The 13305-nt window shown below is 44.1% G+C and overlaps 2 protein-coding genes across 4 annotated transcripts in view; one reads left to right on the forward strand and one right to left on the reverse strand.

Annotated features, from left to right (window-relative positions):
• Nucleotides 1-6029: 6029 nt before the first annotated feature.
• POLR2L (RNA polymerase II, I and III subunit L) lies at nt 6030-10785 on the reverse strand. Of its 2 annotated transcripts, none has more exons than XM_013129101.3 (3): nt 10670-10785; nt 10104-10211; nt 6030-6518 (listed from the first exon to the last, which is right to left on the reverse strand). In XM_013129101.3, exons 2-3 carry the CDS (start codon nt 10196-10198, stop codon nt 6410-6412), a joined length of 204 nt encoding a protein of 67 aa, XP_012984555.1. In that variant the 5' UTR covers nt 10199-10211; nt 10670-10785; the 3' UTR covers nt 6030-6409. The 2 variants fall into 2 exon arrangements, with proteins under 2 accessions (XP_012984555.1, XP_030905002.1); XM_031049142.2 differs by lacking the exon at nt 10670-10785 and adding an exon at nt 10457-10642.
• A 96-nt stretch (nt 10786-10881) lies between these two features.
• TSPAN4 (tetraspanin 4) overlaps nt 10882-13305 on the forward strand; it is a 459690-nt gene continuing 457266 nt past the window's right edge. For both annotated transcript variants that reach the window (XM_031049021.2, XM_031049020.2), the window contains exon 1: nt 10882-11084. The gene's annotated coding sequence lies outside the window, so the exon portion shown is untranslated. The remainder of the gene's footprint in view (nt 11085-13305) is intronic.

The raw sequence follows: 13305 nt of genomic DNA on the forward strand, positions 1-13305 counted from the left end.
CAGCTTAATATGAGTGAAGAGTGTGCAGTTGCAACAAAGAAAGCTAACAGGGTGCCGGCTTTTCATTTTTCCACTCAGTGCTTGTATGGCTACATCTGAAGTGGCATGTTCAGTTTTGGTCCCCACTATACAAAAAAGATGTGGACAGGCTGGAGAGGGTCCAGGGAACGGTAGCAAAGATGATCCAAGGATTGGGAAGCTTTGTGAGAAACGGCTGACAGAACTGCATTTGTTTAGCCTTGAGAAAAGAATCTTAGGGGAGACCTTATCACCATGTTCCAGTATGTAAAGGATGATTGCAAAGAAGAGACTCTCTTCAGAAGGAGTCATATGGAAAAGATGAGGGGTAATGAGTACCAGTTACTCCCTGAGGAGATTCTGGTTGGACACTAGAGGAGACTTTTCGCCAATGAGAAGGACCAGCCACTGGAATAACCTCCCCAGGAAAGTGGTGGATTTCCCAACATTGGACACTTTTAAGATTCGGCTGGAGAGGGTGCTGGGTAATCTTGTCTAGACCATTCTTTTGCCAGGAAAGGTTGAACCAGGTGCTCCTTAAGGTCCGTTCCAACCTGGTATTCTATGATCCACAGTGAAAAAGTACTTTAAAAAACTCTATTTAAAGATATTCCATTAGGATTTGAGGACAGTATACAGTGGAGGTCCTTGATAAGAGAGAGGCAAGAAAACACCAGGGGTTGGGTGAGATTAGGCTTTTCCTTGTTGCTGTGATGGTTTCTGAAGAGTGGGATGAGTGCCATCTCAGAAGTACAGGCAGGGAAACTGAGGCACCACACTGGTGGCTTGCTCAAGGCTTGTGTAGAGTCTGTTTGCTCTGTCGAGGCCTGTCCCTAAATATACACCTTAAGGTGGAGGATTTTTCTGTCTTTGAAGGACATAAGCAATAATGCTACATGGAGAAGAGCAAAGGGAGTCCCCATTGCTCATGCGGCTAGCCTGGAGAAAGCAAAGAGAGGGTGGAATGGAATGGACCCAAAGTACACCAGAGCTGAAGATTCCCATTGAGCTTCATGCCCTTGGATCACGTGTCTGGAGAGATGTTGGTAAGGACAGTGACATTTATGTTAATCTCTGAAGTAATTCAAAGCTTGTAGATACCACTGTGATGATCCACTAGAAAATGTGCAAAGCAGCAGCCTAAGAACAGTTTAGCAGCTGAAGGTGGGTGCTGAGCACAGCTGTCCTACTCCTGGCACTGATTTACTTCTTACTTTTTTAAAGCAGTTCATCCCTTGCATTGCTGCAAGTAGACCTGCTTTTAAAAGAAGGATGTCTGATTCCCAAGGAACGGGTATTCACTATTCATTCTTCCCAGCTCCAAATCCAGCCTGTGGAGTGTGGGTTAATTCAACATCATCAGTGCCTACAGAAGGTTTTGACCACAGCCTTTGCTGCTTGCTATGAAGTTTGCTTTAACTGTCAGTTTCTTGTGCTCCCCAAAGCATACAGGCTTTTAGCTTTTTGTCTGCTGTTCCATGCCTGTCTTTGATCACTATTTGTTCAGCTTCTGAAAGCAGGAAATAATGAACTACTTTTATTACCACACTTCCTTTGTATTTGGGAGGGAAAAGTGAAGGACTTTCCTGCATTAATTTTCTAGCTTGGCTGTTACAAGACACAATGTTTGCTATGGAAATAGATGCATCAGGAAGGAACTTATGGGGGAACCCGTGTGATGCTTGAGGGCTCCGTGTCTTCACCCCAGCTATGTGTTACCTACAAGCATGAGACAAGATGTAGGTCACCAGAATGGGTGATTGACAAAGTCTGAAAGACATGCTTTTGTGAAGGAGAAATAAGATCAGGGGTTAGGTGAACGCTAGTGCTCTCTGTGAGTCTTGGCTCTACATCACCTACTTATTTCTGTAAGGGAGAGTTGAGGAGAAAAAGATGGGGGCTTAAATGAGACTGTCCTGTGTAAATACTGTATTGCTTCCAAGCACTAGCCCAAAGTGAAATCAGTTGCCTTGCAGCTCCCCCCAGATGGAGTTACTGAAGCCAAAGATAACTTCTTGCCTGTTTTTATGGCCTTATGTGCATGAGGCACACACACCTTATGCTACCAGGCCATTTTAAGTTACATTGAAGTTAATGAAGACTCCCACAGACTTCAGTGGGAAATACATCAAACTATGCAGCTCAGCAAAGCCAAAGTCTCAGCCACAAGCTTCCTGTCCTTGGTTTTCAAACATCTCTATTGTGCTGTCCCTATTGAACAACTAAAAATGCTTTCCTTTCTGGAGGAATTGAATAAAAATTGGATCTGAAAACAAAGCCACAATGTAAATCATGGCACAAATGCACTGAAGGGAAAATCAAAGCTCTGCTCATCATCTGGGCAGTCAGAGCCAGGTGGAAATAACATTATTTTGGCGATGTCTCAACTGAGAAGCTCCAGGAGTAAGAAAATCTTATTGGCTAACTAAGATTAAATGGATGTACATAAATCTGCTCAGAGAGGGGACTAAGTAGAAGTGCTACTTTCTTACTAGGATTGGTATTGAAGTTAGAAACTATTTTGGAATGCTTTCAGAGGCAAATGGGCTATTTGGTTTTGGTGGTCGTGTTGGGTTTTTTTTTTTGCAGGGAAGGCCAAATTGTATTTTCCTTTAGAGCTATTTGCAGGTAAAGAAGTAGCTCATGTGCTGGATCCTCATAGTTCATTACCAGAGAAATGTGGATTTGTAGTCAGAGGGCTAGTTATGCATTTCAGTGGAAACATACAGCTATGGGGTTTGTGCACTGGTTGCAATCAGGATTTTCAGAGTTCTGTTTTACTTCATATAGACAAGAAACAGATACAAGAAGTGAGAATTCAGTATCCAGTTTCAGGCTGCATTTAGCAGAGGATACAGGAAGACAAAAACCCAGCAGAGATCTCTCAGTAAATCACCTTGGGGCCTGATGCTCACAAGGGGTGATTTTTTGGAGCTAAGCTTTTGAAATGTAAGGCTTGGGGCTCATTACAGATAGACACAAAAGCATTTCCCTTCCTTCCTGCAGATGGACTCAGAACTGTGAGCAAGAGGTTTGTTTCTTGTTTTGGTTAAAACTGTCAAGAAATGTAAAGCTTTCCAGGCACACACATGCCTGGGTGCTGATGCTCCAGGTAAAAGCCTGACTCTGGACTCCACGAGCAGATTCCTCTCTACTTTCGTGACCTCAACTCCCATCACATGCTTCTCAGGCACTACTTCATTATTTTTATATGATAGTGAGGTGTGAAAGTCCTGCCTGATGCTGCCCTGGCCTGAGAGGCTGCAGCCTGGGCGCTGGGGGTTCTTCTGTTACACTTCCAGGGGTGCTTCCTTGCTTCTCTAATAGCAGGTGTGAGCCCTGCCACAGTCTTTCAAAAACAGACTTGAAAAATTCACTAAATGCTTTCTATATGAAATGTCCGAATGACTGCAGAGCACTGGTGGGATTTTGTTGGGTTTTTCTTTCAGCAAGCTTCCAATTGACAGGTTTCCTCATGTAATTAAAGGCTGCGTATTCAGTACAATTTCTCTCTTTGCCACTTCTGCCTGTCTGTTGATTCTGTTAAGGGTTCCTTTTTATTAGGACTCAGTGAAAACCAAGGCTTTTTCTCTGTGTGTGTATACACGTGTCTTTCACATTGGGTTTAAACAATATGGTTGTTGTGAGCATATTTAATGGCTCTTCTTTAAGAGATCTGGCAAGGTTACAAAGCAGATCCAATGCACTTATGTTATTAACAGCTGCAGAAGCAAGCACAGGAGGAATGACAGCGGAAAGGGAATTACTTTCTTAGTTACCAGTGAGCAGCGGTGAAAGCTGGGATTTATAGAACTGCACTGAAAAATTTACTGTCTCTTTATAGAACAGAATTTAAGGTCTGCTGCTGCCCCTAACCCTCCCAAAGACAAAACTCTTTGAGACAACCTTTCACATGAACATGATAAACCATTTGCTTCTCCACATTACAGAAATGGCTTTTTTTTGGTTGATGCTGCATGTGCAGACTCCCAAGGAAGGGCTGTGATGCAGACAGGTTGCCATGTGCTGCAGGAGCAAATATATGCCTGCTGTGGCTTAGTCTTGCTGCTCAGGTTTTTTTCCTGCTCTTTGTGTAATGTCTGTCTGACAGAGCAATACCAGACTGCCACTGTCTTCTACTGCACCATGTTTTCTGTCTGAGGAGCAGTAATGAGAGCAACCAAGGCAGTTTTTATTTTTCCTTCAATTTTTTGAATGAAGCCTGCTGTGTTTTTTGCAAATTGCATCTTCATTTAAGTGTTTAAGAGCCATAGCTTTTCATACTGGACAACGGCATCAGCTCTGAAAAGAAACATGTTATTCTTAAGCAGAAAATTAGATTAGAAAATTGCTTTTGCAGATAGAAGCACAGTCCTGTCAGCTTGTCTAATCCAGTCCTTTGGCACTGATGCAGGACAGCTTTCCACACGGCATAATGCACGGCTGCCTCTGCCAGACGTACCAGCCTGGGCTGCTGCGCTTTCTCAGTACAGCTCACGAATGAGTGCTGGGCCTGGCATTCTGATCTTTCTGTGAGCAACCTGGCACGTATCTCCATGTAACGCTCCACTGGAACATGGAAAAGTGTCCTACAGGAGTTCAGTTTGGAAAGGTCATCCTATATTTTATAGTGTCCCTTTTATAAAATAGCCTGAAAGAGAAATTTTGTTAAAGTGTATTTAACTAGCTAATACAGCAGGCATGCTGAACATAAGCTATCCAATCAGCTATGAAACGAATACTAGATTTAATTGCTTAATTCTCTTTGCATTAGGATAAAGCATATGGTTTTAAAACGTCTTCAGTGAACAACTGCTGAATTTGGGAAACATCTACTTTGTACTAAATTGAAAAGCAAGTTCAAGTGTAAAGATTGGTGGGGTGATAGCCAAAGGCAAGCTGACCTGCAACTTTTTTTGTGAGACAATCTAGTTTTAAGGTTTGTGTGTACATGTTTGACCTAGTAAGCACATTTAATAATTAGTATCTCTGGAAACCCAGGTTTTGTTCAACTTCTCTGTGGTTCTTCAACTATGGAAAAAAAAAATCCAGATACTTCTTACCCAGCAACCAATACGTGAGTGCCAGAAGTTTTACTGTACCAAGGAATAACAGGCTGCAAGTTGAGGGATCATCATCTGTTCTAGCCTGTTTTCTACCAGGCTGCTGTAAGGATGATTTGTCCTACATTTGCATAAGGGCTAACGCTGCATTTGAACAGAATCCGGAGTGTTCACAGATGTAGGAATTGGCCTCCTTCATTTGCAGGTAAGGCGAGTGTGTCTGCCTGTGCACACCACCCCAAATGATGTGTTTTCTGGATGCTGGAGAACAGTGTGAAACATGCTCAGCTTTCAAGCTGACAGCACAAGAGGAAGGTGAGACCTTTTGACAGGGTCAGTGCCTGCCTCCCCCTGTAGGTAACCCTGACAAGCCCTGTATGTGCAGTTGACCTCTCTGTGTTTGGTTCTACCAGGACAGCCTCCATTTGGCCAGGCAGTACTATGCCACCTGCACAGCACAACACGAAGCCAGTGAAATGACAAGCAAGTGGAAAGCTTGCATGTGTACCAGCTACAGGGAGGTACAGGTGCTTGGCAAGATCACGACTTTGATCCTGTTCACACCAGCATGCGTAAATTCTCACATCAAGTGCTTTCCATAGGAACACTCATGCATGTTTTACCTAACTGAAGGGCACTGCACCATCTGATGCCCTGTTTTTTATAATACAGCAGCTGCAGCGTTTCATAAGAATTGGGATAGAGACCACACGTTGACTTTAACTGCAGCAGGAAGTACGCTCTGCTAGCTCCAGCAGCTTTCAGGAGTAATGCCTCATTCTTACCAAACTTACCCACTTCCCTGTTGCTGGAACACTGAGCTTCAGTCCCATGTTTCTAATCCCTCTGCCTGCCTAGTGCAAAGCGCCAAACTTAATAGTACTCCTAACTTCAAAGAAACTAGCACAAGCAACTGGCAAGATCCAAGCACACACTCTATCCAGAAACTGTAGGAAGTCTACAGGGGAAGACCTCCTTTATTTGAACATTTTAATGAAATATAGTAATTTCTCTGTATGAACAAACACTTATTTTTGCTGGCAGCTGAATCTGAAAGTTCACAAAACAACTCCAAACACAGATTTGAAAAAAGAAGCATCCAAACGTTTAACTTCATCTCCAAAATCTTGGTTAAATGGACTTCATCTTTCCTTTGTTTCCTTGAAAGAGGTTAATGTGTCGGGGCAGTATTTTCTCCAGAAGGTAAACATCTCTCAGTGGCTACATGACAGGTGGCTTTCATCTTTTACTACCTGAAGTCCATTTTCAAGTTTAACATTAGAGATCCATTCCATGTAGTTTGCAGTGTGGTACTTTGTTCATCTCTCTCATTTCTCCAGGGGTGCATAATTCAAAAGCTTCTCAATCAGATCCACATGGGCCAGGAGCATTCTGCGGCAACAGTATCTCTTCAAACCAAGGGCATCCAGGGCATCTCTATTAATGAACAGCAAAAAAAACCCAAACCCATAATGGGTGAAGTGAGTCAGAACCACTTGTAAATGTTCCTAAGCAACATACTGATTACTTTGAATGTAATCATAAAGGGAAACTTGTCTGCAGTTCAAACTAAGAAACAGAAATTTAGCATGTGCTGTTAATGTTCTTTTCAATTTACTGCTGTTGACAGGGTATTTACCTGTTCTCTGGCCTGCAAGAGCACATGATTTCTGTTGAAGCCAGCATCTAGCTGACACAGCTACCAAACTTTCAGAGGTAAGTCTGCACAACTCTCATAGGAACAGAACCAGAACAGACTTAACTCTTACAGTTTTCTTCTTCTGAGCCATCCCACTCATGAGGGCATATTTGGTCATGACACAGCAAGGTTAAATAAGATGCAAATATTTTGATTTTTGGAAATAAAATTTTAGTCTTCAGAGCTGGAAAGAGACTTGAAATATGGTACATTTGTAACCTCAATTATTTAGTTACAGTAATTTAGCCTTCCTTTTACAAACATCAGTCTGTAGAGACGAGAGATCTGGTTAAAAACAGGATTGATCAAGAGGTGTGAAGGTTTCAGAAGACAGTTCTGAAACATGGGAAGTCATTTCAACTCCTTAACTATGGTCTGTCTAGGATTTTACCTGCACTGGTTACAGCTCCTGCTAGTTGCATGGTAGAACACAGCACGAAGGCACTAGACAGTCTCCCGACACAGGAATAAGGAATAGCATTTCTGAGCATCATTATCCATGCTGTTGTTAGCATCTCTAAGCACTGTTATAACACTTTTCTGTAAAGTGAGGATGGTACTTGACTACTTCATGAGATAAATTTGTGATCTAAGCCATGTTAAAAAGGTGAGAGATAGAGAAACTAAAATAACTCAAAATGCAAACTAGCCCACATATGGATGGGATGTTAACTCTGTGGAAAGCAAAAATCCTTTCCACTTCCCATATAAGAAAGCATTCTGTGATACAACCTGTTCCCCACAAATACACAAATAAGGATATGCAGACCGCTCAATACAGTCTTTCCACTTAATTCCTTCTGAGTGACTGCTCGAGACTCTTATGGTTGGGTAGAGAAAGTATGAGTCATGCTAGCTGGAACAACTATACGTGTCTTCAATGGCTATTGCTATCAGACCTCTTAAAGATAAGTGACATTTTCCATGCTCTTTAGCTCCAACCTATTAACCATAAAGCCAATCTGATACTCCTTCAGAATCTGACATTGATGAAATATGACTCAAGTCTTTAGATCTGTATGATGCACTGCAACAATCCAGCATTTGCTTAAAACCGGTATTATTTCCTGAAGCCTGTAATTCTGCTATAGGAAGAAGCTGACAGTTCTAAGTACAAATGACTGAAAAGAAGGCTCTGCATAAGCTGGGCTGTGGAAAAGGTTGTTTGGCTTCAAGCAGCTTCTCTGATGACGTCAATTAGTTCTTGTACCTTTCAACAGTTCTTCAAGGGCTTAAATAGCAGGGCTATTTGTTTTAGGACTAGCACGTGCAAAAGTTATTTAAGCAGTATATGAACAGGATATTTTTATAAAAAAGATTTTTTTATAAATAATATCTAAATGTTCCAAACCACTTGAGAACAAAAGCATTTGATGTCTGTTGAGATGCAAGTTTTTAAGAGGTATCTGGTAAATTCTGAACTTTCAAATGCAGTTATCAGAGATGCAAAATACTGACACTAATCACATCTTTAGAATTTATACTATATACACATTTCGGCTAAAACAACTTCAGTTGTGTTTCCCATTTTCTTCTAGCTTCCCTTCTAGCTTTTCCTTTTCCTTCTAGAGCTTTTGGAAGAAAAGCAATTTTAAGGGATGAATGGAAAGGTGTGGGTCTTTTTTAACCACAAATTACTTAGACATGGTTATTTTTCCCATTTTGTCTGTCCATTTCTTAGCCACCATTAATAGGGATGCTGACACTGCACTGCAAGTTTTTAACTGTTCAGTATCTGTAAACTCTGCTTCTGATCTTTCAATCTCATAAATGCATTAGTTTGAACAGGCATCCCAGAATCACACCAGTGACTACAGCAATAGTTCTCAAGTGATCACTTATCAATAACAATGTATATCTTCCTGTCCCACACAAAAGCAGAGGAATAATGAAGACAGGAAGAATATTAAAATATAATACTTAAAAAATTAGTCAAAAGCGCTGCCAAAATAGTTCTGATCAGTTTCAGTGTTAGTGAGAAATGGTTCACTACCCACACTATTTTAACGCTTTTAACTCCATAAATGAAAAGAAAAATAAGATTTTTTTAGTAGGACTTTCCAAAAACCTTTAGTTTAGCCACTGCAATCTTCTACTCAGCTAGGTTTGACAGGTTCTGGGATGTAAATGCAATCTCAAAAGACACTCACAGAAGTAATGAAATATAGTACTGAATTATTTTTCACTGGACAGTTTTTAATGAAACTGGTGGGGGAACAGGACATCTTTCTGCTGCAAACTCCACATCAACCAGTAAGAAGCACGGAGAATAATCACACCTTCCTACAAGTTTAGATAGGCTCAAAAACCTAAGCTTTATTCTGTGCTCCAGTGTTTAACATTTGACAGAACAGTATCCTAAACCACGAGAATGTTTTCAGGTTTACTTTGGAAAAAAAGGCAGTGAAATCTGTTAGTTTACACTCGTCTGAAAGTTCATAGACTTCAGTCCGTTTAAAAACCTATTACTAACCCTAACTGTTTGAATGCAAAGCAAATACTCCTTTCTACTTAACAGTTTCAACATCACTTCAGGAGGTTTACTCAAATTTCTAATGCTTTATTTTTCCATTCCTTTGAATTTCAAATATCTGCGTTTTGTTTCATACTTATACTCAATGACAGTGCAAAGATTTCTTAGGAGTTACCTTCTGAAACCCTTCTGAAGTAGTCCCACCATAGCTAGACACTCCTTGAACTATTATGACTTAAAGATAGGGTAGACTCTGCCACTAGCAGGAGCTCTGGCCAGCACAGATTAAAAGTCTGGCTATGCAAAGCCCAGACTGCTGAAAACACAGTTGCTGGGAGTATCACTCAGGCATCTGGAGCAGCTGAATTTCTTCCCCCATCAGCAAACCAGTGCTTTCAAGTAAGGTCTGCAGTTCTGCATAGCAAACACAAAATGCTTTAAAGAAAACCTGAAAGGGGTGTACATTTTTAACAATGCTGCTTCTTACACCTGTGACTTCTCCCACCTTTAAAAAAACCCCAAAACATACTGGTGTCATAGCTCGCTATACTGCTTGTTACTTTCCTACCTGTTCCATACAGAGTTAAGTATTTGAGATTGGTTTGAGTGTAAAAGTTATGACTTGGCAACTTCCATCCTACTACACAGAAAGATTCAGTAGGGAAACAAGTACTTTCTCACAGATAATAATGTCTAACCACTGGTTAAATAGTTAGCTTCAGAACTTATTTGCAGTTTTTAGCCTTTCCACATCTACTTCAGAATGCCATGACCCTGCACTTAGGTATCTTATGCACTGTGCGATCTCATCTAATACCTGACTCGAAGAACACAGAGAAATAATACCCACCCTTCTGTATATTCTGCTTGCAGAAGGCCAAGATAGGCTTCCCACTTGTTTCCAACTATTTTTCCACATGTGAAACATCTGACTGGGATGATCATTCTTGCAGCGTAGCTGTAACGTCAAAAAATGCAGTATCACACATCTGCAAAGTGACTACCAGTTAATATTCAAACATAAGAAAGGAAAAACGGGACTTGTCGGCGCCTCCAGCAGCAGCTCAAGGCACTACGTGACAGCGAAAGGACAGCCCGAAGTACGGACGTGCCGAATTACAACGGTGCAACGCCATCAGGCTGCACTTCAGCACCGCGGCCAGGCCCGCATCGCTCCTGCGGCCGGGACTAGACACCACGTACCCTGCGGCCGGGACACAACCGGCCAGGCCCGACACCGGCCGCGCGTTTCACCTGCCCCACGGCGGCGGAAACAGGCCCGGGGAGGGGCGTAAGAGGCGGGTGTAGGGCCAGGGGAAGCCGGTACCGGTTCGCCAAGATCACCACCCCATAGCAGCGAGGAAGCTCCCGTCCTGAGGCGCTAACAGAACCCTAGCCCTACAAGGTGGCCCTTACCGTAACCGAACTACTCCGCGCTCCCGTAACGCCTGCACGGGCAGTACCAATGCGGCGAGGCGGGGGCAACCGCTCCTCTTCAGGGCGGGCCGACACAGCGGCCGGGCGGGAGGCTGTCCGGCACACCCCTCTTTCTGCGTAGGGCGGGCAGATGGTAGCGGCCGACAGTACGGCGTCCCGGGCAGCTCAAAAGAGCTGGCGTGCGGGGCGGGTTTGGTTTCGCGTTTCGCGTGTGGAGCGCTGAGCGGCAGCTGGGGCGCCGGGAGCGCGGAGCGGCGGCACCGGCGGCGAGAGCTACGGAGTGAGGGAGCGCGGCGCCCGCCCCGGCTCCTCCCCGTCCCCGGTGGGGTGCACACTTGTTGCGTTGTGAAAGGGCTTTTGCGGCGGCGAGAATTCTCATCCCATCCTGACTGAGGTACGGAGCCGTCCGGGGCGGGAAGCGCAACTGGTGGTTGTAGCCAGGCACCAGCCAGCCCTGTGGTGAAGGGGGAGAGCATGAGGAGAACCTTGCGGGCAGGGCTGTGGGACGGGGCATCCCGCTGGGGTCCGCTCTCTCACGGGCAGGGGCGGCGGTGCCCGTCATGGCTCCGCGGCTGGAGAGCCTGTCCTCCCGCAGGCAGAGCCCGCATGGGGGTGCCGTGATGGGTCCGGTCGGGACGTCCCCAGTGCTTGGCTGGCGGTTGCCTTGTCGCGCCTGTGGGAGCGCAGTGCTCCTTTGGGGCTGTTTCTCCTCAGGCGGGAGGAGGCAGGAGCGTCTGTGTGCGACCGCTCCGCTCTCCAGCCGCCCGTCCCGAGGGCTGTTGTTTGTTCCGCACAGCCCGCACAGTGCCTGTTTCTTTGAAGACAGTCTCACCCTCGAGTCCCGGTCGAGCTGTGGGCGCTGCCGTGGCTGCGGGTTTGCGGGAGTTCTTACCTCTGGGCTCAGATGGGGCTTGAGGCTGTCCTGTTTAACTTCGAGTGCTGCTCCGTCTCGCTGTGCCCTGTGCACGGCTAAAATGAAAACGAACTGTTCAGCAGAGGTAGCTCTGCCCTCGGGGCATCGCTGCTGCTCAGGGCAGTGCCACTGCCACAGCCAGCGCGAAGAGGAGCGTTTCCCCCCTACCTGAGGGAAGTTCTCCTTGCTCGGGAGGCTGCGGCTGGTTGTAGGCAAAGCAACCGGTTTTATTTAGCACCCCAAGCAGGAGAGGTTTGGTAGCAGAGGATAATGCATCTTGAAACTGTTTACTTGAATTTCATTAAGCTAAGGACTGGGGAAGCATTAGGCGTTAGGAGGCTGTGTGTGCTTAACACACATAGGGGAGCATGCTGCGGTGGCTACAAACTTCAGGGACAGACACTGCTGTTCTGGAGGCTCTGGGATAAAGCATTAGTGTGAACACCATCAGTCCTTATTGCTCTCTTGTTACAGTGTTAGCGTTATGTTAATTGTCCTTGGGCAGAGCAGAAATTCTCCAAAAGTGTTTTATTTTCCTGCTAAAGTGTCTGTGTGTTGATATAGTGCACAGCACAGAGCCATTACTGCCAGCCATATAAATAATTGTGTCTTAATGCACAGCTTATGTTAATACGTCTTTCGTGACTATTTTTTGAATGACTGGATTATTGACCCTCTGCACACAAATGCCAGACCTAACTTGAACTGTAAAAGAGCACATAGTTTGGTTCTAACAAACAAGGGTTCGAGGCTGTTTGAAAGCATTTTGACAATTGTGATTGTGGCTGAAAAGACAGTAATTTTTGCAGTCCCAGGAACAATTATAAGCAGTTGTGAATGGAGAGAATTGACTTGGCATGGAGGGTAGTTGAAACCTCCTGCGATCTCTAGATTATTATAATGATTGTTATTGTAGACCAGAGGGAGCCAAACTGTCTTTTCTTTTTCTCCTTTGATTTATTTATATATTTATTTATTTGGGGGGAGGGTGGGTTTTGGAGATTGTTCTTTGATGCATTTTCAGCCCCAGGGCTCCAAAGTAATTTACTTACTGAACTCTGCAGTGAAAGACATTTGTGTTTGGAGATGGGAATTTGCAAGTGGGAGTGAGGAAGAGGGTCTGTCATGGAGGCTTCGGGGCAGAGCCACATCGTGAGATGTAGAATAGCGTCTTATTGGCCGCCTTGTAGAAATGTGGTTGCTTATTTCTTGAAAACAACTGGATTTTAACTTTCAGACCTAGCTCTTGTATCTGTCCTTGCTTTGCATCTTTTTCAAAGAAAAAATTACTCAGCTTGTTCTCACAGTAGTACTATAACTTTGTTATTTCTTTCCTGGATAACCTGCTCTGGCTGGGTGATGGGCTTAATAAACTAATAGGTCTTTTGTGGCTGTAGCTTCTTTGATCCCAGAAAATGTAAGGATTTTTATGATGTATGACCTGGAGAGACTGCTACATGCTGAGAATATTCTCTGCTCAACTTCATGTACCCTCTGCTTAATCTGAACTTTTGCCAAACCGCAGAAGTCTGTTTAAAATACTTGCTGGAGAGGATGTGCATGCATGTGACTATTAGGAATCAGTCAGAGTCTTAAGGGCTGTAGCTCACAGTGATTAGGGTGACTCTGCAGAGTGAGCTCAGGCAGGCTGAGTACTGCTGACACTCAGCTGTTGCTGTTTAGTGTTTAGTCAAATACTAAA

The sequence above is a fragment of the Melopsittacus undulatus genome, chromosome 4, assembly GCF_012275295.1.
Source record: "Melopsittacus undulatus isolate bMelUnd1 chromosome 4, bMelUnd1.mat.Z, whole genome shotgun sequence".
Classification (NCBI taxonomy): Eukaryota; Metazoa; Chordata; class Aves; order Psittaciformes; family Psittaculidae; genus Melopsittacus; species Melopsittacus undulatus.